At 40.3% G+C, this 24603-nt stretch overlaps 1 protein-coding gene and 1 long non-coding RNA gene across 2 annotated transcripts in view; one reads left to right on the top strand and one right to left on the bottom strand.

The window, feature by feature from the left end:
• Positions 1–408: 408 nt before the first annotated feature.
• On the top strand, positions 409–24593 carry nfatc3b (nuclear factor of activated T cells 3b). The gene is made up of 10 exons (XM_067590686.1): positions 409–807; positions 7547–8222; positions 9263–9679; positions 10396–10558; positions 12569–12768; positions 14405–14577; positions 15477–15617; positions 15721–15776; positions 17038–17842; positions 23838–24593. The coding sequence occupies exons 1-10, from the start codon at positions 735–737 to the stop codon at positions 23972–23974; spliced, it is 2841 nt and encodes a 946-aa protein (XP_067446787.1). The 5' UTR covers positions 409–734; the 3' UTR covers positions 23975–24593.
• The window catches only part of LOC137183541 (uncharacterized), a 32020-nt gene continuing 20022 nt past the window's right edge, over positions 12606–24603 (bottom strand). The window contains exon 4 of the long non-coding RNA XR_010928483.1: positions 12606–12693. This is a non-coding gene — a long non-coding RNA (uncharacterized lncRNA). The remainder of the gene's footprint in view (positions 12694–24603) is intronic.

Consider the following 24603-nt stretch of genomic DNA (forward strand, 5'->3'; position numbering starts at 1 on the left):
TTTGTAATTGTAACTTAATCTCTATAAAGTTATTTATTCGCAAGTTAAATACTATTTTTTGACTGCAAGTATTGTATAATTTAAAGGTAAATCTGATTAATTTTGGCTTTTTAAAATCTATCAATTTATGAAGGTAATAAAACACTGTTAAAGTGTATAATTATTTTGGTGGCATGCTCTAGGCTTCATACATACACAGAGCAATACAAAAAATAAATAGAGAAGAAGTACCAGATATAAATAAACCATACATATTAAGTAAATAATGAATTGTTGACACACAATTAGCCTTTTTTTTAAATTGGGGGAGGGGGAGGGGGGGGGGGGGGGACAAACTTAACACCTTGCTGCTTGATTTCCAACTTTGACAACAAACCACGGACGGTTTAAGTAGTTTATATTTACGAGGAGACCATGAACGCAGCAGCATACGGATTAACCTGGAGGAGAGTAAAACTCGCTGCAACCGACCAACAAACCGCGAACACGACAAGTTCACGCAGTAATGGGACTTTTCTGCTTAAACTACGGAGTACGAAGGCGTGTTTATTGATCGTGTTCATGTCGTTGAACAACTTTTAATCGGGATTTTGGTCGACGTATTGTTGGCGCTTCAGTTGAAACGGAGTTCTGCTTTCAGTCGGATGGAAGTGAGCGAGACAGGTCCGTTTTAAAGACAAACAGGTCGGTTTAACGGCTCCCTCGGAGGACTTTTGCGGTGTCTCTCCGGTTCAATGTCCACAGTAAACTTCGCGGAGGAGCTGGACTTCAGACTGATCTTTGAGGAGGACGGGAGACAGACAGCAGGTACGTGTCATTTTCGGCGACGTTAGCAATATCTCAACAGCGTCAAGTTGACAAGAGCGAGTATCGGAACTGAACCGCTGCGGTTTTTTAACAATAAAGAACGGAAACATGAAAATCAATGTTTGAAAAGGGTTCAAGAGGTTTTTACTGTCACATGCAACAGCAACACAGCAAATAGAAACATTAAAGTAGGGCTTGGCGATATGGACAAAATCAAATATTACAATATTTTTTGACACAAATACCTCGATATCAATCTTGGAAACTATCAGCTATTTTCTAACGACGATTTAGTCTCTGGGGGCAACTGTCAACGTTTGGGGGCAACCTGCAGTGTAGCAGACCTATACAACACACCCACTTTACTACATGACACACCCACTTTACTGCAAGACTCACATCCCTGATCCCAGACCCCTAACTCCTAACCATCCCACTGCTCATGCCTAAACCCAAACAAGTGGGTGTGTCATGTAGTAAAGTGGGTGTGTTGTGTAGTAAAGTGGGTGTGTCGTGTAGTAAAGTGGGTGTGTCGCATAGTAAAGTGGGTGTGTTGTGTAAAGTACTGCATGTCCGCAGATAGAGTTGGAGACGACGTGTACGACCGGATTGTTTCACAAGTAGCCAGTTAACAGTTTAAAACCAAACTAACATCGATACTTGTTGTGGGTGTTAAGGTCCAGACGACATATCGGTCATTGCGTTCCACCTCTTCTGCTCCCCACATGGACTGTTGACCTGCGTCCAACCAACGCATGTTCCTGTAGAAATGAGGAGGGTCTGTCTAAAGTCTGCAGACTTACATGACATACACCCCTGATCCCTAGCCATCTCACTGCTCATGCCTAAACCTAAACAAGTGGGTGTGTCATGTGGTAAAGTGGGTGTGTGGTGTAGATGCTGGTAGTCCCACTTGGGATATCCGGGCCAAGACTTCCCCTTCTGTGCGCCGGTCATTGTTTACAGTTTGATTAGCAACTGGAGAGGTGAGAATGGAGATGAGAGATGATGTTCATGACTGGATTGAAGTAGCCAGTTTACAGTCAACAGTTTAAAACGAAACTGGTGTTTAGGTCCAGACGACATATTGGCCATTGTGTTCCGCCTCTTTCGCTCCCCACATGGACTGTTTACCTGCATACAACTAAAACATGTTCCTGTATAAATGAGGAGGGTCTATCTGCAGTCTTGCAAATTTACATGACATACCTACTTTACTATACGACACCCCTAACCTTTAACCATCTCACTGCTCAATGCCTAAACCTAACCAAGTAGGTGTGTCATGTAGTAAAGTGGGTGTGTCGTGTAGATACTGCAAGTCCGTAGATAGACCTACTTGGGCTATCCGGGCCAAGACTTCCTCTTCTGTGCGCCAGTCATTGTTTACAGTCCGATTAGCAACTGGAGACGCGAGAATGGAGTTGAGAGATGAAGTTTACGATCGGATTGTTTCACAAGTAGCCAGTTTACACTCAGTTAACAGTTTTCAAAGCCAAACTAACATAGATACTTTTAGGTCCAGACGACATATTGGCCGACTCTTTCGCTCCCCACGTGGACTGTTTACCTACCATCTCACTCCTCATGCCTCTACCTAACCAAGGTGTGTCGTGTAGATACCGCTAGTCCTCACATAGACCCACTTAATAGAAAACGCCGAAACGGAAACCAGAACACTTCGGATCCCAAAATCTTGTCCCTTGCCTACAGATTCTGCATTCATATGCAGATATCTGTTTATAGAGATGACCTCAATATCTATAGTGCGACAATATTGTAGGAATGATCATTGGTGCTTTCACAAAATATTTACACAATGAGATTTTTGATAAATAATCATCAGTAATGTGGATATAATGACTAAGTGGTTAAAGGCAAATAATAGAACAGCTACAACAGTCTGGTAAGTTGTAATGCAGCCTTAAAAACCAGACGAAGACGACACTTATGTCATATCACGATATTACGATATCCACAATCTAAGACGATATCTTGTCTCATATCACATTAATGATATAATATCGATATATTGCCCAGCCCTACATTAAAAGCAATGAAATTTGGCTTCTTCAAGTCTAGTTCCAATTAGAGTATATAATAAAATATTTACAATTATTTCTTCCCCCTTTTTTGTTTTGTTTTTGTTTGTTGTTTTAATTAATTAATCAATCAATCACTCAACGAATTAATCAACAATTAATTAATTCACTTATTTCTTTTTTCTCCTTTCTCTTTCTCATAGAAGTGTGTGTGTGTTTGTTTCTTGTTTCGTTTTGGTTTTGTGAGCAGAAAGCAGCACGTCTTGTCTTTTCTTTTGATCCATTGAGATGCACAGTAGTTTGATTATACTATTATTACTATTATTATTATCATCATTATTATTATGTTGCTATGTTTTAATTCTGATTCTCATTGTTAAACCAACATTCCTCTCATGTGCCATATTTCCTAATGAAAATATTAAACAGAAGCTATATTTACCACGAGTAAAAAAAACAGGAGAGAGATAAGAGACGAACATACTTTCTATTGCACATTGCTGCACAAGTGCAATATTGCACTTGATGAATAGATTAGTAGTGTATTTCCCACAAGTGATAAAGGCTTCTCAAAAAAAGTAGAGCTGAACAATTAATTAAAATGTTATATAAATCACAATATGGCCGACTGCAGTTTTCAAATCGAAGGAGGCGCAATATATTTTTTTATGTGTCAAAATATCATTTTAAATGAAATATCTTTCTGCTGCAGAGATGTTCTGACCTACAGATCATATTCTACAGACTTAAGAAAACATCTGCTTGGTTCAGATCCCTGCAAAAAAAAAAATCACACTATAATAATATATAATATATATAATAATATGTTTTTCAATTAAAATGAGAATAATGCTGTAAAAATGATCATCCCCTCTAATATTGCAAATCATATCACACTTGATCTATCAGTCAAAATAATTGCAGTTAGATATTTTTTAATAAAAACAAAAATATTGTCTAGTAGGGAAGAGAGTGTGTGTGTGGGTGGGTGTGAGTGATTGCGTGTGTGTGTGGGTGTGTGTTGGGTGGGGGTGAGAGGAAGAGATAGACTGTGTGTGTGTTATGTATGTTCACAAATGTCATCACGTTGTTGACGGTTGTTTAAAAAAATGATCTTTTCCAGATGATAAACTACTTTTTTTTAAAAAAACTTTTAAAATCCAAGTTACAAAGTGTTTCACATGAGGCAGCAAATTCAAATCAAATGATCAAATTAACCATATATAATCTTAGTTAAAGCCACTTCCTGTGTGCAAGATTAAAGAAATGTCATGTAACGTCAATTAAACACGCGCGAAAGTCAAATGATAAGCTCTCACAGTGAAGTCTGTATTGTAGAGGAGATTTAAATGATGATACTGACTCTAGTGGTGAGATTGCAGATAAAAACAAACTGAATACTCCCCCTCTCCTTCCAAGCGTGTAGGAGAACCTACGGTGGCTGCAAAACTTGCAAAAAAACAAAACAAAAGCCCCTTTCTAGAGCCAGTGTTCGGTTTGTCCTTTCTGGGCTACTGTAGAAACATGGCGGCCTCTGTAGAAGAGGACCTGCTCCCTATGTAGATATAAAGGGCTTATTATAACGTAACAAAAACACAATGATTCTTATTTTCAGGTGATTATACACTAATTAAAACATACTTATGAATATGATCCTCCTAAATCTTACATATGGGTCCTTTAAAGGCATAATTAAAACCGTAATTTAAATAAAAAGGGGAGAGAGAAAAGGAGGAGAGTGTTTGTGTCTGTGCACATAATCACATATCTCACACGGCTTAAATTCGCCTTATTAACATATGCTCTAAAAAAAAGGCTTTTACTTTGAAAATGGTAACAGGAAGTCATTAGGTCTTGTGGTGGACGTGACACATCCAGCTGTCTGCTGTTAAATTTAGGTGAGTTTTTGAACGTTGGATCAGGAGGGGAAGAAGAGAATAAATCAGCCTCCACTGAGAGCTGCAGGCACTCTTTACTGAACTAATCAGTGTTATTGATTAGTGGGCTGTAGTTTGAATGTATTGATTAGCAGCAGTAGTTATTTGGGATCAGCGCATATCAGTCATGTTTTATACTGTCTGAACTCCTGATGCTGACTAAAACTTTATAAAAATCCTCACAGAGATAAAATAGTGACAATGATATGAAGTATGGCTTTTTATTTATCACTCACTTTTAGAGCTGCAACAATTAGTTGATTAATTGGATTGATCGACAGCTATTTCGCTATTTTTTTGGTTTAGGCGCGGGGTGGTGCTTCGGTAGAGTGAGCAGGCAGCAGGACACGACACAAAAAGTACGCTGCAGTTGTAATTCAGATTTTTAAGCTTTTCACCAGAAATAAAACAGCTTTTATTTTATGAGAAATCACAGGAAGTGCTCTCTCTCTCATTAAGCGCTGGCTTCACGGCGGAGCGTTCAGGCTCAGTCCTGCTGCGTTTATCCAACGCCAGCCGCATGATAGAAACGTCACGCCCACTCGCTCGCTGTGAAATCACCGCTGTGTTCACTCATGGGCTCAACTGGACATTACTTTGTAGTAGGGAGCCTGCAGGGTAAAGTCTGTTTAATGTCCGGTCCGACTGATTCGGACATTTGCGTTCACACATACGGCTCCGGGTAATGTCTGGATAACTTCAGGGTCGCAGTGCATTATGTGAAAGGAGCTTATGACAGTAAACTGAATATTTTTTGGGTTGTAGACTGTCGGTTGACATTTGAGGACGTCATCTCGGACACTTTCTGGACCAAAAACACTAACTGATGAATCGAGAAAATAATCGACAGATTCATCGATAGTGAAAATAATTGTTAGTTGCAGCCGTAGTAACCCCTACACATGAGGAAAACATTTAATGTGAGGTTTAAAGGAAGAGTCTAATGACTTGTTAAGAGTCTAAAATCACATTAAATGGATCAGATTTGTATTCAACGTGTAAAAGCTCAGCTGGAGAATCTCGAAATTGAGAATAAAAGAGTCCTCGTCAGTTTCTGGTGGCTTGTTGCCTAACAGTAATATTTCACCGTCTTTGTTTAACCGCAGTCAGTAGTTATTGTGGTAATAAACCTCTGTGTGTGTGTGTGTGTGTGTGTGTGTGTGTGTGTGTGTGTGTGTGTGTGTGTGTGTAAGCTGTATGCAACCAACCAGATGATGCTCTGATCACATTCAGCAGCATAGAGAAACAGATAGATAGTTAGATACTGTATATGCGTGATGACTGGTTATTTTCAGACACTGTGTCGCCCGGCCTGTCTGCCAGGAAGATTTTACTTCCTGGTTTTCTAACCGCCTTGTGGCACGCAGCTGGTGGTGGGCATTGTCTCCTCCTCCTCCTCCTCCTCCTCCTGTCTGCCCTGGAGGGGGGACAACTGTTGCATCACATGTCACGTATTTGTGTTCAGCACATGCAGGCTGATTTGCACAGAGGTAGCGGGTAGAGCCGGCGAAGCAGATCGCAGTTGCCGCTTTGACGCCTTCTTTGCATGTAGCACGCAAGGTGTGTGAGAGAGAGAGAAAGAGCGGTATTAATAGTCATGTTGTGGTGAGGAGGGTGTGCAGCTGTGTGAATGAACCTACTGAAGTGTTGTAGATATTCTGTCAGTGTGCACGTGCTATTAACTGCTGCTGTAGTTTCACTGAACCGTTGCTGCAGCCGGATTAACATTAAAGGGTGATTTCACACCTCAAGAGTGTGTTTCCAAGTGTTAAATGTGTAAAAAAAAAGTAGTATAAAACCTTTTGTTTCTCCAGAGGAAGCTGTATGAAATCTGATAAATTGCCTCAAGTGATGTTACTCGAGTGGGCGTCGGTTGAAGACTACAAGTTTATAAAAATAAAAAAAAACCTCTCCTCATCTCTGCTGGAGGCTACATTAGCAGCTACTAGCATAACACACCACAATGGTGTGAGTCGAGTGAGTTGCATTGTGGGTAATGCAGACACCAGGTTTTGACGAGGAAGAAGAATGTGTGGATTAAAAGAGACAATATCTCTAGTTATGCTGCATCATTTTGTAACTGTCCATCAGAAGTAGGGCTGCAGCTGTTTTCACTAACAATTAATCTAAAATTCTTAATTGCTTTGCTTATAAAATGTGAGAAATTTGTGAGAAATGAGCCCAAGGTTACGTCCTCAAGTGTCTTGTTTTATCCTCTCAGCAGTCCAGTTATCCAAAGATTCAGTTTACTGTCATGAATGACAAAAAAAAACATTTTCACATTTAAGAAGCTGCAATCAGCAAATTTTTGGTATTTCTGCTTAAAAAAGGACTAAAACAATTATTTGATTATCAAAATAGTAGCCGATTAATTCCTGTTGATTGACTAATTGATTAACTGACTACTTATTGCATTGATGATTTCATTATTGGTTAATCTGCAGATTATTTTGTCAAAGAGAGACACAGATATTTATGTGTAAACAGTCTAGTTAACAAATATTACAACTATCTGTTAACTAGTTAAATAAAGAACAACATGTTCTAAAGACGGCAGAAGCAGCACAGTAACATTTAGATTTTACAGCTTGTGTTGTGAGACTCAGTGAACAGAATGTACTGATAAGCATTTTCGTTTGATTTGTTTTCAGAGTACTGCTGTCAGCTGCAGAACTCTGAATGCTGAAGGCAATAAAAGCGTGTTTGCAATGCAAATGATCACATTGATTTGCATACTGGTTCATCTCTCACGTCTCGCAGGTCCAGATCTCCATGTGAGGACGCCTACCTCCTCCACACAGGCTCTGGCTGAGCAGCCCATCAGCCCAGAGCTGCAGGGTCACCCTCCATGCCTCCCCACCGCAAACGACTACCAGCAGGTCGGCTACCAAATCCAGGGGCCCCAGTATGGAGCCCAGGGGAACCCCAGAGCCTTTGACTGCCCCAGCATCCAGATCACCTCCATAGCTCCTAACAACCATGGCGAACCATGCAGTAGCCAGCAGGGTTTGGTGGTGGGCGGGGCAGAGGGGGGTTACCTGGAGACCTCCTGGTCCAGAGGCCAGCTCTACCTCCCTCTGGACCCCTGTTACCGGGACCCGGTACTCTGCCCGAGCCCCTGCAGCAGCCTGTCCTCCAGGAGCTGGATGTCCGACCTCTCCTCCTGCGAGTCCTTCTCCCACATCTACGAGGACGTGGACGGAGAGCTGCGCGATGCCGCGCGCCTCGCCCTCGGGTCCCCTGTGGGGTCACCTGTGGGGTCCCCGGGCTGCGGGGGCGGGGCTTTTGGGGTGGAGCTGTGGCAGCAGAAGTATCAGCATCCTTCAGCCTTCAGCCCGGCGCTGTCGCCTCATCAGTCGCCCCGCCAGTCACCCTGCCACTCTCCTCGCACCAGCGTCACAGAGGAGAGCTGGCTGAACCGCCGGCCCACCTCCAGGTAGATGTCACCATGGTTCCCAAATATCTAATCACTAACTTTAATTCATTTAGTGTTACTGAGATCTATTATCAAGATCTCTTCCTCAGGAGAGACATGAATGTCTGACAACCACAATACAAAAACAACACATATACATAAAGCTACACAAGTACAAAGAAGTGACAGAAAGCACATAGATTTAACTTAGATTCACAAGATTAGAATGACAAAACAAATGTGAAGTAGTTGGGAAGATGAATATCAGGGGATGATTATTCCTTCTTGACAGCCAGGGAGTCCATCCAGTGATTTGTCAGTAGTGATAAAGTGAAAAGCACTGTGATAAACCGGCTTTAATTGCTGCAGCCTGACAGTACAGGATATCTCTATAATCAAGTTCAGACATAGAAGCTGCTTTGCAAAGGCAGACAGCAGTAACTGCAGAAGTGGTGAAGTTGAGAAAGAAAAGGTTTTAAAGTTTTATGGTCTAACAGCTTTAAAAGTTTCCTCCCACCAAAAAAGAAGTCATATAAAATCAAATACTGCACTCTATGTTTGGACAATCTAAGCTAGGCTGGTTAGCTTTTAGCAGGACTAGTATGTCTGGTATTACTTTTTCTCCTCATGACTTCATTTTGTCATTCATTACTAAGATGTTGGAGCATCAGAATTGATTTTTCAATTATAGTAAACAGTTTGGATAAAGTTGTTAGATTAGCTTTAGCGAGGGCTAGCTGTCGGCTAGCCGTAACTAGCTAGAGTGCCATCAGTGCGGTTTGGTTTTTACCTGTTTTGTAGGGGTTTTTTGAAGGTTTTTTTCCTATGGCGTAATAATTTTTTTAGCTAAATAAATCAATTTCAACCAACGATGTAGTTACTGCTGTTTTGGCTTTGTAGTGCAGAATAGTGTTATGGTTTCGAAAAGACAGATAACCTTTAATTCTACACAGGAAGTCAAGTTTAATTTAAAATGTTTTTGGTACAAATGTTGAATATGAGTCTTGCATTGATTCAACATTGACCTGGTAATATTCTGATAATCCCAACCTTCCCTGCAGGCCGTCATCCAGACCGACGTCCCCCTGTGGGAAGAGACGCCACTCTAGTGCCGACCCCCACGCCCGCTCGCCCTCCCCTCACCACTCCCCCAGCCCCACACCAGGTGCCTCCCCACGGGGCAGCGTGACGGACGACACCTGGGTGGGAAGCCCCGCCGGCGCCATGGGGCCCCTCCTGATGTCCAGCTACCAGGAGCTGGACGTCCCCTCAAAGACCAGGAGGACGTCTGGGAGCCAGCTGGGCCTCCTTGCCAGTCAGGGGGACCCCGGACTGGAAGAGCTGAGAACCGTGATACCTTTCCAGGATTCTCCCGGGGAGGAGACACGAGAACAGGACGGCCTGGCCGAGCTCTTCCTTCAGGTGCCCTCCCACTTCAGCTGGAACAAACCCAAGCCGGGAAACCCTCCTCTGTTCAGGTTGGCTTCATGACTGCTTTCATTCTCTGATAAGTGCATTCTGGTAGAGCTTATCGGCCTATCACAGAGATATCAGGATTGGTGTATATGTTGGCCAACAAGCATCAAGAAATACCAAAGATGTGTTATTTGTAAACATCACATAGTTTGTCCACCAGAGAGCACAGACAAGTTTATTTTTACACTGTAAGATGTCTCAGCTAGAACTTATATTGATCACAATTATTTAATAGCAGAATCCTTATCAGTCTGTATGTGTTAATGCAAAAAGATTCATATCTGCTGCTATATTGTTATTGAATTTTTTAAACTCAGATGTCAGTACTGGTATGGGGTCTCAAAAATCCAGTACTGCCGAGCTTTATTTATGTTCTTTTATCATCTTGATAACGAATTCTGAATGACTGCTCAAATGCAGAGCTGCAACAAACAATTATTTTTATTATTGATTAATGTGTCATTTATTTTCTTGATTAATCAATTACTCGTTTGGGCCATTTAATGTCAGAAAATGTTGAAAAATGTTGATCAAAAGCCCAAGGTGACGTCTTTAAATGTCTTGTTTTATCCTCAACAGTCCAAAGATATTCAGTTTACTGTCATAGAGGACTAAAGAAACCAGAAAATATTCACATTTAATTTAATAGTTGGCGATTATTCGATGAATTAATTAATTGTTGCAGCTCTACTCAAATGTCTGCTGTCTCTGCCTCCAGGACCTCGTCGCCCCCTCCTCTGGACTGGCCTCTGCCCAGCCAGTATGACCAGTATGAGCTGAAGCTGGAGGTCCAGCCCAAGTCCTACCACAGGGCGCATTATGAGACGGAGGGCAGTCGAGGGTCCATCAAGGCGCCTACTGGAGGACACCCTGTTGTCAAGGTAAGTCCTCACTTATAACTGAGTAAACAAGCAAACATTTCTCTCAGGTTTTTTACTTTAAACTTAATTGTATTAGATTTACATTATATCAGGCACAAGGTTTGAAGACATATAAAAATACAGAATGTTTTAATGATAATTTTCACCTGATGTAGTTTTTCTCCCTCATCGAACAGACTGTAGCCCAGTAATTAAGATTACCTGCTACCATCAGTGCTGAAATCATCATAATGTGATTCTGTGATCAACAGAAAATGAATGATTAACTATTTTTATAACCGATTAAACGGACTGTATTATGTAGTGCTTTTATATGACTACTCACCCTGCGATTAACACATGACCCTCTCTACCTCCTGAGTCACAGCCGCTCTGTCTAAGTCATTTATCAAGAAAAATGCTAATCACTTTCCGGTTCCAGCTTCTCAGAAATGACCGTTTATTTCTGTTTTTCTGTTTTAAATCATTGTTACTTGAACATCTTTGGGAATCGGACTGTTTTATAGGACAAAAACACCATTTGATGATGTACCCATGGTTTCTGGTTAAGGGCAACTTTCGCTATTCTCAGACTTTTTATAGAGTGATGCAGCAGTTACGTCATACGGGATGGATGGCAGAGATGTTTATGACTTGCGAGCTTTTATTTTTATTAAAAAGAGATAAGTCGGATACATCTCTGATATGGCATGAATGTGAAATAAATGATTCATGGATTGATAAACAAACAAAAGAGAAAATAAACATTAGTTGCAGCCTTGTAATGAGATTGAAAATATTCTCAAACTGCATGTAGACTCCTGCAGGCTCCACACACTGAAGGCCATACTGATTGAGCCTCTGATGATCTACCAAAGATAAAAAAAAACCACAGGGCAACTGTGGTTGTGTCGGTCGTCTTTTGCTGATGTTGTGGGCGAACGACGCCGCGGATCCTCTGGATCAGAGAACAGAGGCAGGCCGAGACCAGTAAAGCTCCGTCAAGGCCTCGTATGTAACGGATACCAGCAGGGCTATTCTGGGTGTCGCATTCTCAGGCCGCTGCTGAGGCCAGATGAGCTTTCTGCAGCAGCATGTGTAAAAACTGACAGCGTTTACTGTCAAGAGAAGGGCACAGGTTATACAGGAAACTGAAAATCATACTGATGGTGGGAGGTGAAGAAAAGATGGTCAGAAAGCTACGGAGGATCAAACGTGACTTGATGCACTTCGCTAGACCAGGCCTTTTATTGTATAGTGATTAAAATAGATCCTGTTAAATTAATTAATGTTTTTACACAATGTGTTTGTTATTCATTCATTCATGTTTAATCAGTCTATTTTTTATGTACTTGTCCGTAGATACGGGGGCCCAAAAATGACACAGGAAATAAATAAATAAATAAATACATCACTGTGATTATTAGAAAATAAATAGATATACATTTTGCCAAATAAAAGAATAAATAGATAAGTGTGCAATAAATCAATAATCTGTCAATAATATGTATTTTTTATTAATTATTTCCACCTTTAATATTTCATTTATTTAAAATTTCTTTTATCATCCGCGTTTCTTTATTTATTGTTTTTTGGCAAATTTTAAAATGTATTTATTTATTTTTAATCAATCACTGGCATTTTTTAAATTTATTTCTCATTTCACTTTCGGGCCTCCATATCTCACCCAAAACACTTTTTTGCTTACTGTTGTTTTGTTTTATTTATTATTATTGTGCAAACCAGTGTTCTTTGGTCTCATGAATTGAACATGGGGCTAACAAGAAATGCAAATAAATATATATATATAATATAAATATAACATTTATTCCTTTAAACTTTAATCATATTCACCAATCAGACCAGTCAATATACTGTATGAAAACACCAGAATTTCCTGCCAAACAACATCAATGCGTCACACTGCGTTTAGTCAATTTCACATTTCAGTTTCACATTCGACCATTTTATTTTAAGACTCCATTCAGCTTTTCATCAAATTTGTTTGTATCATTGAATTTCTGTCTTCAGTTGAGCGGATACAGCGAGCAGCCGGTCAGCCTGCTGTTGTTCATCGGCACGGCGGACGACCGATGCCTTCGCCCCCATTGCTTCTACCAGGTCCACCGGGTGACGGGGAAGACGGTTACCACCACCTGCCAGGAGAAAATAATTGAATGCACCAAGGTTCTGGAGATCCCTCTGCTTCCAGAAAACAACATGTCTGCCAGGTAACAACGGCAACAGTATCACACCTGGATTTAGTATTACAGTTGATTTTTAAGGCATTAAAATCTTAGTTTACCCTCAGTGGTGGAAGAAATATTCAGATCCTTTACTTAAGTAAATGTACCAATTCAGCAGTGTGAAAATACTCCATTAAGTAAAGTAAAAGTCCTGCATGAAAAATCCTACTTAAGTAAAAGTGCATAAGTATTAGCAGCAAAGTGAAGTTAAAGTATTGCAGTAAAAGTAGTGGTTTGTTCCCTCTGACTAGTATATTATTATAAATGACATAATTAGATTATTAATACTATTCATCCCAGATGTTACAAGTCATTAAATACTAACATTTTTGAAAGATTTCAGCTTAGAAACTGCAGTTACTCGTGACATTTTTATACACGTTGCTTATAGCCAGTGTTCTTTGCTAGTGGTTCTTGACCTTAAGATAAACTTCGACAACGTGACCACGCATAGATGTGCTTGATAAGGAGGCTAAGATAATGTGCGCCTCTCAGATCTGATATGCGTCTCTCTCAGCACACATTCTTTCCTCTTTTACTTCAACGTTCAGTTTTGGAGTACCCCAGGGCTCAATTCTTGGCCCAATCCGCTTTTCATTATAATCTTAATGTTAATTTTTAGCCTGATCATTGTACTGAAATGACATTATAGTAGTAGCTTCAGGCTAGTAGTAGCAGCAGCAGCAGCAGCAGCAGCAGCAGCAGCAGCAGCAGTAGTAGTAGTAGTAGTAGTAGAGGTAATAATAAGGTTTAACAGTTGTCGTAGAAGTACGGGTAATGCTAGCAGTAGTAATAGTAGTAGGTTGTTACCAGTGCTGATAGTCTTTTTGAGATTAAAAATGCATTTTAATCTGTTACAACAATCAATACAAACAGCACAAACACATTTAGACAACTCTCACACATTACAAATGAGTGTTATCTTTTTAGTAGTCATAGTAGAACTAACAATATGCAGTGTTGCAGTACTTCTGCTTTTAGCATCTGTGGGCTGAAGAGAAGATCTGAGTTAAAGGTGCCATGTGGAGGTTTCTTGTAACAAAGAAAGTTGTGTTTGCGTTCAGTGTTTCTCATTAAAGTGGCCAAGTGTTGAAGGCTTTTCCTCTCTCATAAAACAGATATTAACAAAGCCTATTTCTTAATACCAACATTTGTAAACCTGCATTATTTACATCCGCATTAGTATTGTCTATCAGTCTTTTACATGTCTTGGCACATAACTGCCACCAACTGTTGATCAGTGGAATAGTGTAAAAGGGCGTGAAAGGACATATATGGCTTTGCTTTTATACAGGCCCATTTTTTTAAGGTGAATGCCAACATCATTTAACATCACACTGAGTGATTTAACCTGTCGTCCAAGTTGAGAACCACAGATGACACCTGGGGAAGGTCAGCAGATGACACCTGCTCAGTCTTCCTTTTCCTCCTGTTTTATAGCTTGCAGGTATTACACATTTGCATCACTTCCCTCTGCACGAATACAACCAGAACGAGAGGGACTCGCTCATAAAAACACTGCTTTAAAGCCTCACTAGAAATCAAAAACTCCACAGCATCCTTTTTAAAGTAGATAATGCATTATGAACAGTGTGTCTTTTGTTTGTTTCTTTTCCGATAGCATTGACTGCGCCGGCATCCTGAAGCTGCGTAACGCCGACATCGAGCTGAAGAAAGGAGAGACGGATATCGGGCGGAAGAACACGAGGGTGCGAGTTGTGTTCAGGGTCGCCTTGCCACAGCCGGGCGGCCGGATGTTATGGCTGCAGACGGCATCTATTCCTGTGGAGTGCTGTGAGTCACTCTGTAATATTTAATGCATCACATTTACATCTGACTTTGTTGTTCACTGTGTGACTTCCAGTGAGGTCAGCAGCACATTATATTCAACACTATATTCACATTATATTTTGAAACTGGGTTATAATAGAAGAAAACACAAGAGGAAATTCAGAGGGTGTGAAGTATTGCTTCATCTTGCTTAAATTTGACAAACACAGATCATAATCAGTGAGGTTTTTTCTTCCTGTTGTGTGAATGTTTCCTCTGTAAGTGAATGTGCCGCTCCTGTAGTCTGTCATTTAACGTGGAGAAACTACAGACATATTTAAAGCTATAATATCTAATTATTCCGCTATAAATGTCTAAAAACGACCTATGTTATATATTTTGTTGAGTTATGTACCTAAATTATCCCAAATGTTTCCAAACAATCTTCAAACCCAGAGAAATCTGTCATTTTAATCAAGGTAACGGTCTGTTTCCTTTGGTCGCCTGTCAATGGTGTCATACATCCCTCTACCGAAGAGTAAACATGCACAAGATGATGCATCAGCGTTGTGGTTGTTTGCCACAATGGCATCTAGCAATGAGTATACACATACAAGATAATGTGCTAGCATTGTGGTTTCCTGCCAGAAATTCTCATAAATTGACTCTTATCCAGTTCTAAGCCAAATTTTTATGATTAACTTTTTAGATCTCGGTCGTCTTAAAGTGTATCTTTTAACCAGATGAAGGGTTTTAGTCATCAGACATCTGGATCTTAAGTTATCAGAGAAACAACTCTACTTCACGACGTCATCAAACTCCGTCTTTTGTTATTATTTTGATTGAGAGACCCCTAGTGGCAGAAATTGCATATTGCATGCGTTTAAATACCCAAACAAAAACCGTGTCGTGTTGTGTTTCAGCCCAGCGATCGGGCCAGGAGCTTCCTCATGTGGAGAGCTTCAGTCCGACCAGCTGCTCGGTGGACGGAGGAGAGGAGCTGCTCATCACCGGATCCAACATCTCCACGCAGTCCAAAGTCGTCTTCATGGAGAAAGGGCCTGGTGAGATCACGTCACTATACGCTGAATAAGTTTACATCCCACCACCCGAATCACATGAAGCTGATTTTTAACCAACGTGTTAATGTGACTGATGTCTTCTCAGATGGGAGATCGCTGTGGGAAATTGATGCCAGAGTTGTGCCAGAAAAATGCAGTGGAGTAAGTAGAAATACTATTAAATAAAGAATATTTTACATGATATTAAAAAATGTTGCATTTGAATTGTTTTTTACAATATTTGCAATATTTCTTTGCAATATTGTCTCGTCATTATCTATTAATCTGCTGATTATTTTCTAAACTAATTGTTTAGTTTGCAAATTGTCAGAAAATACTCAAAAATTTCTGTTATAATTTCCCGCAGCTCTTAGAGATGTTTTAAATCATTTTGTTTTGTCCGACCTACAAAACCCAAACATATTCAGTTCAAGATTTTTCTTTTCATCAACTAATCGTTGCAGCTCTAGTCTTGTTTTTCATATTGTTGAATGTTGTCTGTCATCTTAAACAAATTTGAAAAAGTGGCAGATATGAAATATAAGTAATATTAAAAACATGATTTTTTTATATAAGGCTGCAACTAATGATTATTTTCATTATTGAATAATATGCCGACTATTTCGTTGATAAAGTGATAAACAGTATGTCTATAAAACATCAAGTAATAGTGAAAAATATAATTTATAATTTCCCACAGTCAAAGGTGGAGTTGGGTTCAATCAGAGAATCAGTTTACTGTCATGTGTGACGAAGAAAAAATTAAATCATCACATATGAGAAGCTAAAAGCAGTTACTGTTTTTGGCATTTTTTCTTAAAGAATGACTAAAACAATTATTAGATTTTTTAAATTAATTTTCGATTAATTGAATAATCATTGCAGCTCTTTATTTATTGATGAAAAAAGTGTTAAAAAGTATAAAACATTTGACAGATTAAGAGGAAATGTAATTCCACATCCAAACCTCTTGCTGCAGACCATCAATTTGTTTCACAAACTTTGCAACACGCAAGCTGTGACTTGCATCATGAGATTATTTCCTGTTGCATTAATTTTGACGCATTTCACTAATAGATAGATAGATAATGTTTTATTAATCTCAAAGGGAAATTAAACTGTTACAGCAGCCACTTACCATAAATCAAAATACAAAAACAATGAGGGAGATCAAAGAAACAAACTATTAAAGGTTGAATTTTATACATTAACTAAATAGACTAACTCAAACATAAAAATAAATAGAATAATAATATACTGTTGGCTGTCCTCCCACTATATTTTAATGGAAGAAGGTCATTTATTCTGATGCAAACTGGGAGCCTGTCTATGTAAGATCCTATAAACAGGTGTTTGGTGTTACTGGATTAATCTGACAGCAGCTGTTTTTGTGTGTTTGTGTTTCTGTGTTTCTGTCCTGCAGTCCAACATTGTGGTTGAGATCCCTCCTTACAATAAAAAGACAACGTGTCCGATCCAAGTCCAGTTCTACATCTCCAACGGGAAGAGAAGAAGAAGTCTAACGCAGAGCTTCACCTATCTGCCCGGAGCCAGACGCCACCTGCCTGCCGCGGCCGGAGCTCCGCTGGTCAAACAGGAGCGCTGGGAGCCGGACCACATCTCCCACAACCCCCCTGGCTTCTGTCAGGCGGCCCCTCATGACCGAGCCCTCAGCCCAGAAGTGGTTTATTATGATGCCTGCAACCTCCCAGTGCATTGTGGTCCTTCTACCCAGAACGCCCCTCGTCTCCATCACCCCCCTCCTTCCTCTGCAACGCTTCAGACCTCCTTAATGTTTCCTCACACCTCCTCCATCCCTCTCCACACCTCCTCCTCCATTCCTTCTCAGACCTCCTCAGTCCCCCACCAGACCTTGATTCCTCTTCAGACCTTCACCATCTCCCCTCAGACCTCCTCCATCCCGCCGCAAATCTCCACGATGCCTCCCCCGGCCTCCACGGTGCCCCTTCAGACCTTCACCATCCCGCCTCAGCCCTCCTCCCTGCCTCCTCAGACTTCCTCCGTCCCTACTCACACCTCCTCCGGTGGACCTCGGAGGGATCCGTCTCCGTCTCTGATTCCCAGGAGAGCCTTTGTGACCCCCGCTGAACCCCAGAAGGACTCTCTGCTCTCCCAGAGCCCAAGAGGGGTGCTGAGCATCAAGCAAGAGCCAGTGGACCAGCCAAATCCGGGATCCTTGGGCCTCCAGGAGATCACACTGGATGATGGTAGGAAGTTTGGTTTATTAAAACATCAGCTGGCTTATTTTTCACCAAATCCCATGAAAAGACCTCAATACTTCCTGACTTCCCTTCTCTGTATGTGGCTCTCAGCCCCAGGCTCACTGTTTCCTGTTGAAGATCTTTTAAAGGGGCCATATTATACTCCTTTTCCACAATTTAACACAGTTCCCTGGGGTCTTAATAAAATGTATTGGACATGCTTTGGTCAAAATACCACAAGGATCAAACAGCACAGCAGCCTTCTCCTCCTGTCTAAACAGCCCTGTTCAGAACAGCTGGTTTGAGTGTAAATAAACTTAGATTTTGCTGTGATTTAATAGCAATAAACAGATCAAAGGGATGCCGAAATAACTACATCATGATGTCAATTTGTAAAAATTCATCCTTAGTCAGGTCTGCCCGCACAACAAGCAAACTACTTTTAAAATGCTCGTTTTCTGAAGGGAGTTCAGAGGGAACAGAGCTACGCAAACATTATAGCTGCTCCATCCGCACTCATCTAAAGGCAAAAATACAGCAGTGATGTTTTTGTTTATAAACATAGATATCTACATACTGTGTAACTTAAAAACTATTTATTACCTCACCGGCATTTAAGATGGTGGTGTGTGACTCCGCTGTTAGCTTAGTGCCGGCTAGGTTGAAGATAAATCCACTTAATCCCAAAAGTTTAAAAACAAACTCCTCCTGCCGGTAAACTGCTTCGGATCAGAGAAGAATCAAATGTTTATTCCTCCAGAAGATGAAACAGCAGCAGCGACGCCGGCGTTCAGCAGCCGTCTGTTGGCAAGCAGTGGCTCTGTCCCCCGGTTCAGCCCCACGATATGGAAGTTTTTCACCCTTAGCTTAGTTTAGTTTAGCTTCGCCCCATGTGATGTAAGAAGGGGCGTCAAATCTGAATAGCTTGTTCAATCACAAGAGTACAGAGCCAGCCGACCCACACCAAACTGACTCATTCTTATTTCGCAGCTTGTGTTAGTAGGCTCATCAGAGTCCCAAATACATTCACACAAGCACTGAAAAGGTGAGTTTTCATAATATGGCCCCTTTAAAAACACCCCACACATATACAGTTCCATTTTTAAAAAAAGGCTCTGTGGTCATTTCCTAAAATTTTCCTAAAAAAAAACCAAAACAGCTGGACACTGTAGTTTTTAGCAAACGTTACTCAAACAGGCCTTTGTTGGGGACTATTTTCAGCTGTGGATTTATACACATTTTGTGCTGTGGTGAGTATTTCCTGCGGTGGGACAGTATGCATGACTGAGTCAAAATAAACTGACAAACAAACGTATCATTTAAATACATTAAATATTAAAGCTCAGTTTTCCGAAACAAAAACAGAGCTAGAAAAACACAACGGGGGGAAGTGCTATTTGTGTCTAACCGGAGTGATTAATTTTATTGTGGCTAAAAAAAATATATAAAAAATTGATACTGAGAGTGTTATCAAAACCGGTCCAGACCAGTCAACCAGGTCGATACATATTGGTCTTGTTTTTAATTATGCATTGATGAGGGTTAAGACAGTACTCCCCCTGTTTAGCATTACACTTCTGTAACAGTCATGATGAAGGGTTTTTTTAAAAAGGGATGAAAAGTGTTACAACAGAACCAGCGATATTTTCCTTTTTTTTTCTTGCCTACATTACCCATAATGGGTAACTGGACCGTTGACAGTTAGCTCGGAGATTCAAGCTAGTTATTCTAGCAGCAGCTAATGTGTCCTGAAGCTGGTAGACCGATCAAACCGCCTCCGACAAGAAGCTAACGCTAATGTTAATGACTTGTGGTTTATAGATAAAACCACTGATGCTAAAGTCACTTTAAACAGAGACACTTGGAAGCTTTGAGTAACTTACAAATTCATTCAAGTCAAACAGTTTTATGGTGTGAGCTGAGACTGGTTCTTCACACCTCAAACTGTGGTTAACATTGATTCTACATGACTTCCGGTTACAGCTGAGCGACTCTACGAGCATCGCTGATGCTACGTAGGACTTTCTATCTGGAAGGAACCAAGTGGCCTAAACAGACGGGGGGGGGGGGTCTGTGTGTAGCAGGCAGAGTTAAATACGGATAAAAACATACAGAAAAGTGATTCTTTCACTTCTAAACATCCAATCTCGACGCATCTGCATGCACGTAACCAGTAAACACATTTGTTGATTTGCTGGTGAAAAGGGGATTTCAGTGTGAAGTTGGTCCTAAAAATATAAAATATAGTTATTTAACTGCTGCTGAACCAACGGTTATGTGTAACTTAGATGACATCTTAACTTTTAAACCGAATTTAACCTGTTTTTTTTACATAGATGTCTTAATGTCTTATGAACTGCAGGAGACTCAGATCAGTGTTTAGCGGGCGGTGTTGACTGTTACTCTGCGACTGTATCACAAACTTTGTTGGCCGAATTGCCGCGACCTTTTACGCTGAGAGGTTTTGTGCATCATTCAGGAGATCAGTCACAAAATAGTGATCTCCAAAATTAAATGCTTTGACTTGATTTTCAAAATGTGGGAAATCCAATCCATCTGTGTGTGTGTGTGTGTGTCAGTCTGTCTACACCGTGCTGCTCTATGATGTTGGTTATTTATATGTCAGGCCTTGTGTGTGTGTGTGTGTGTGTTTGTGTGTGAATACTGTGTTTCCCTCTGATCTGGGTTAATAATAGCCGTGTGCGCTGGTTGCTGCAGACGGCGGTTAAATCTGTTGCCATGTCTCAGCTGGCGAGCAGCAGCTGTCGTCAGGCCTCCGACCCCTCCGCCTGGCCGCCGCCCCCCTCCTCACTTTTCAGCTTGACTTTGAACCTCGAAGAAACTTCAACCTCACACTTAAGTTACAGATTAAAGCACACGAGTAAAACCACTGTGACTGCAGCACTTTTAAAGAATATTCCTGCTGCTGCTGGTGATTAATTTAGTGATTTGAAGGCTAAAACATGTTTAGATGTTTACGTCGGTGCTTCGGGTTTTGACCCCTTAAAACAACGTTTTTGTGACCTCTTGTCTACATGTTGTGACAGTTCAACTTAGTGTTAGAGTAGATGCAGTTATCCAGTAACTCACAAGCAAAAAAGAAAAGATCAGAATAAAGATTAGAATGCTTTTTCTTCTTTTCTATCTTGTTGATCATCTTTTGAGCCCAAACATTTATCTTGAGATCCCTTTAGAGAGACTCTATGTTGGGAAGCCGTTGATCTGGTTTGAACCTTGGTTAAATGGTGCAAAAAGTTAAATATTTCTAGATGTCTAGATTACATATAACCATTTTTTCTAAACTATTTCACTTACTGTGTTTCAATGTGTTTTAGACATGCTTCACACTGAAATATAGAAATTAAAATGTATATCTAAACCATAGACTGTGTCCCAAAGCCATACAACACACAAATCCTAAGCAGGTTTAGAATGTTTTAAGATGTAAATAAAATACTCTGAATAATAATTTATGTCTGGACCAGTTGTGATGTCACAAATCATGACATTAGACAGCATGTAGACTAGACACAGTGGATGTTAAAGTTTGCTGTAGGTGGACGCTGTTGTCCTATAAAGCAAAGCGCCAGTTGTCTCAGATGATACGACGTCCTATGCAGGAGGTTTTGTATTGTTTCCGTTAAGTATGAGACATTTAGTAGGCTTCGTTTCTTGTACTGCTTATTGGAAGTAGTTAGTTAGTTAGTTAGTTTGTTAGTTAGTTTTGCAGGTATTTGGTCACAAACCAAAGTGTCGAAGTGCCAAAAACTGCAGTTCCTTGAATGGCCACTTGAGGCTCCAAAAGCGAGTCAATCCCCATAGACGCCCATGTTAAAATGCCCAACAGCAGAAATAAACATTTTTACAGCCTGCTACAAAAAACAGTTTTGGTTTCTATAGCCAATTTCCCCTTTCATGACAACTGTACGGGGGGTGATTTTTTTTATAACTCAGCTGTTTAAATTTTATTAAGACTTAAAGTTATGCATAATTAAGAACGTGGCTGCTTTGAGTGACAGGTCACTAGTTGCTAGGCAGCTTGTTTCAGCAACCAGGCTTCATTCGGCCGCCTCAGCTCCACCTCTTTGCCCATTTTAGATCACCTGGGAGTTAGGCGGAGTCAGGCACTGCCAAGATGGCAATGGCTGGGACGGCCCACTTTGAGCTTCAAAATGGTTCTTCAGAAACCAATGGGTGACGTAACGGTGGCTACTTTCATATTTCTTTTACCGTTTATGATTTTGATCTGATGATGATGATAGATGAAAAGTCAGAGGATCATCAAAGTTATTATAGATCATCCGGAAGGGGGGGGCATGAATGTGTGGAACCTAATCTCATTCTGATCCATTCAGTAGCTGTCGAGACATTTCACTCAAAACCACAAATGTCAACCTCATGGTGGCACCAGAGGGAAAGCCAGGAGATCACAGAAATAATTAGGTTCATCCTCTGGGGAACATGAATGTCTACAAAATTTCATGACAATCTGATAGTTCAGATGTTTCAGTCTGAACCCAAGTAGTGGACTGAAAAACTTTGACTTTTCAACAAAATTAAGCCAAGTTCTGACCTTAAAATCACCATATCAGTGTTCACTGTTACTACTATAAAGGCTACTTCAACCACTGCTGTATTAAAGGACAGGTAAAAGATAACTACTTGATTTGACTCATTTGGACGCTGAAGCTTCATATTAGCTTCAGATAAACTTTTAAATATAGTTATTGCACAGAAGGAGGACTGTGGATTTTGTCCCCCATCACTTACATAGTAAATGCATTATGAAGGGATCTTCTAATGCTCAGTATGAACAGGAGGAATGGGGGGGGTAGGAGGGGGGGTGTTTGGTGTTGGTTCACTTCATGAGCTTCAGGTTTCACAGCAGAGCTATGAATAGACTGAATGGAGCAGAGAAGGAGCCATTTGCTGCCCTGCAAATAGACTCAGCGGAGCAGCTTTACTACCGCTACGAATAATAATAATAAACATCACTTGTCACCTCCACTTCAGCATGTGTCGTAAATTAAAGTGCTGATTTATGATGTGGAATCAGTTAATAGTAAATAATGTATTAGTTAGTAGATAAAAAGCCAGTTTATCTCTTTTACAACCAGACAAACTTGTTCAGGTACATTTATTTTGCTTCAGGCATCATAGAAAGTTGAATGTGGAGAAAATATTTAAAGCTGAAAGTCACAGTTTGTGTCCAGCTGCGCCCTCCTGTGGCCCTGCAGGGAACTGAAGAAGTCTAGTAATCGCTCCTTAAATTAGGACATTTCATATCTACTCAGTAATTTGAACAAAAATCCAACCCAGCATGCATTTGTGCAAGAAGCAGGGGAAACAAAACAAAAAAACATAACTAAAGGTCCACTTACTAGCTTTTTTCACAAACTTTCAGCAGATCTCAAACCAACAGGGCTGAAAGCTCAAAAAAAAAAAGCAAGTGATTGGACCTTCAGTCAGGAGTTATTTGTTGTTAAAACTAGGGCTGAAACTAACGGTTATTTATCGATGAATCTGTCGATTATTTTCTCAATTAATTAGTTGTTTGGTCTATAAAATGTAAGAAAATGGTGAAACATGACGATCATTTTTCCCAAAGCTCAAGATGACGTCCTTAAATGTTGTTTTGTCCCGACCAACAGTCCACAACCAGAAAATATAAGAAGCTGGAATCAGAGAATTTGGACTTAATTTTTTCTAAAAACGACTCAAATCGATTATTAGAATAGTTGCTGATTAATTTAATCGTTGCCAACTAATTGATTAATCATCTATTAAAAAACTTTAAAAATTAATAACTAACTAACAAGTCACCAACAATAAGCGAGAGACTTTTGCTTCACAGCCACAAATTTCTGCAGAAAATTCAGATGAATATTTTTTATCATGTTTTCAACTTTTCAGATTTTATAAGTTTAAGAATCGTTTTCTGTGTATCGGTAAATAGAAATGTTTTAAAGATTTTTGTCTCTCGCTTCTGTTTTTGTTGCAGTGAACGAGATTATCGACAGAGACATCTGCAGTCTGAGCAGCGGTGCCCAGCCCGACCAGTTTGACCAGTACCACCAGTACGACTGGGAACACAAGTCCAGTGACGCCGCCTTACCGTTCTGCGGAGGTCCGCAGTAGTCTCACTGCCCTCTCAGTGCTTCTTCTACTGTTCGCTCTTTGGACAAAAAAATGAACCGACAGTGACGTTTGCACAAAGTGCATCGAACTGATCTTCAAGTGCCTGAAATCCAATCAGCAGCCTCCGCCGGGCCTGTGGCCTCGTTTATCAGGGTATCACGTCAGGTTACTGTCTCCTCATCTGTCTCAGGAATTAAAGCGTGAAGACGACTCATACCTCACGGACAAACCAAAGATTTTATAACGTTTCACAAGAGAATTGGATGAACTGTAGAAAACAACAATAAAAGGGCTGTAATTCAACCATCACATCCTAACAATCTTAATGCCGTTACAGAGGCTGAAGTCGCACACGAATGAGAAAAATCCTGACATTATTTATTGGCCAGTTAATTAAGAAATCTATTTTTGATACTCTGGATCTTGTCCAGTAAAAACTAAAAGTCCTCTAACTGATTATTTACATTTTTTATAGCTTGGTTTTAACTCTGTACGGTTTACATTTCCTTCGCTGAATTACATTATTGCTGTTCAACCTGAACTGTTTTTGGTGTGAAGCTTAAGACACTGAATTATAGAAATGTATCGTAAGGTTGAAGTAAAAAGTCAAGTAAAATCATGTGTGTTCT

This window comes from Thunnus thynnus, chromosome 5 (assembly GCF_963924715.1).
Source record: "Thunnus thynnus chromosome 5, fThuThy2.1, whole genome shotgun sequence".
NCBI classification, from domain to species: Eukaryota; Metazoa; Chordata; class Actinopteri; order Scombriformes; family Scombridae; genus Thunnus; species Thunnus thynnus.

Bases quoted from the DNA above. Each gene is read 5' to 3' on its own strand.
- nfatc3b (XM_067590686.1), top strand. From the start codon at position 735: ATGTCCACAGTAAACTTCGCGGAGGAGCTGGACTTCAGACTGATCTTT. The intron at 9,680-10,395 runs GTTGGCTTCATG...CTCTGCCTCCAG, and splicing joins GGAAACCCTCCTCTGTTCAG to GACCTCGTCGCCCCCTCCTC. The intron at 12,769-14,404 runs GTAACAACGGCA...CTTTTCCGATAG, and splicing joins GAAAACAACATGTCTGCCAG to CATTGACTGCGCCGGCATCC.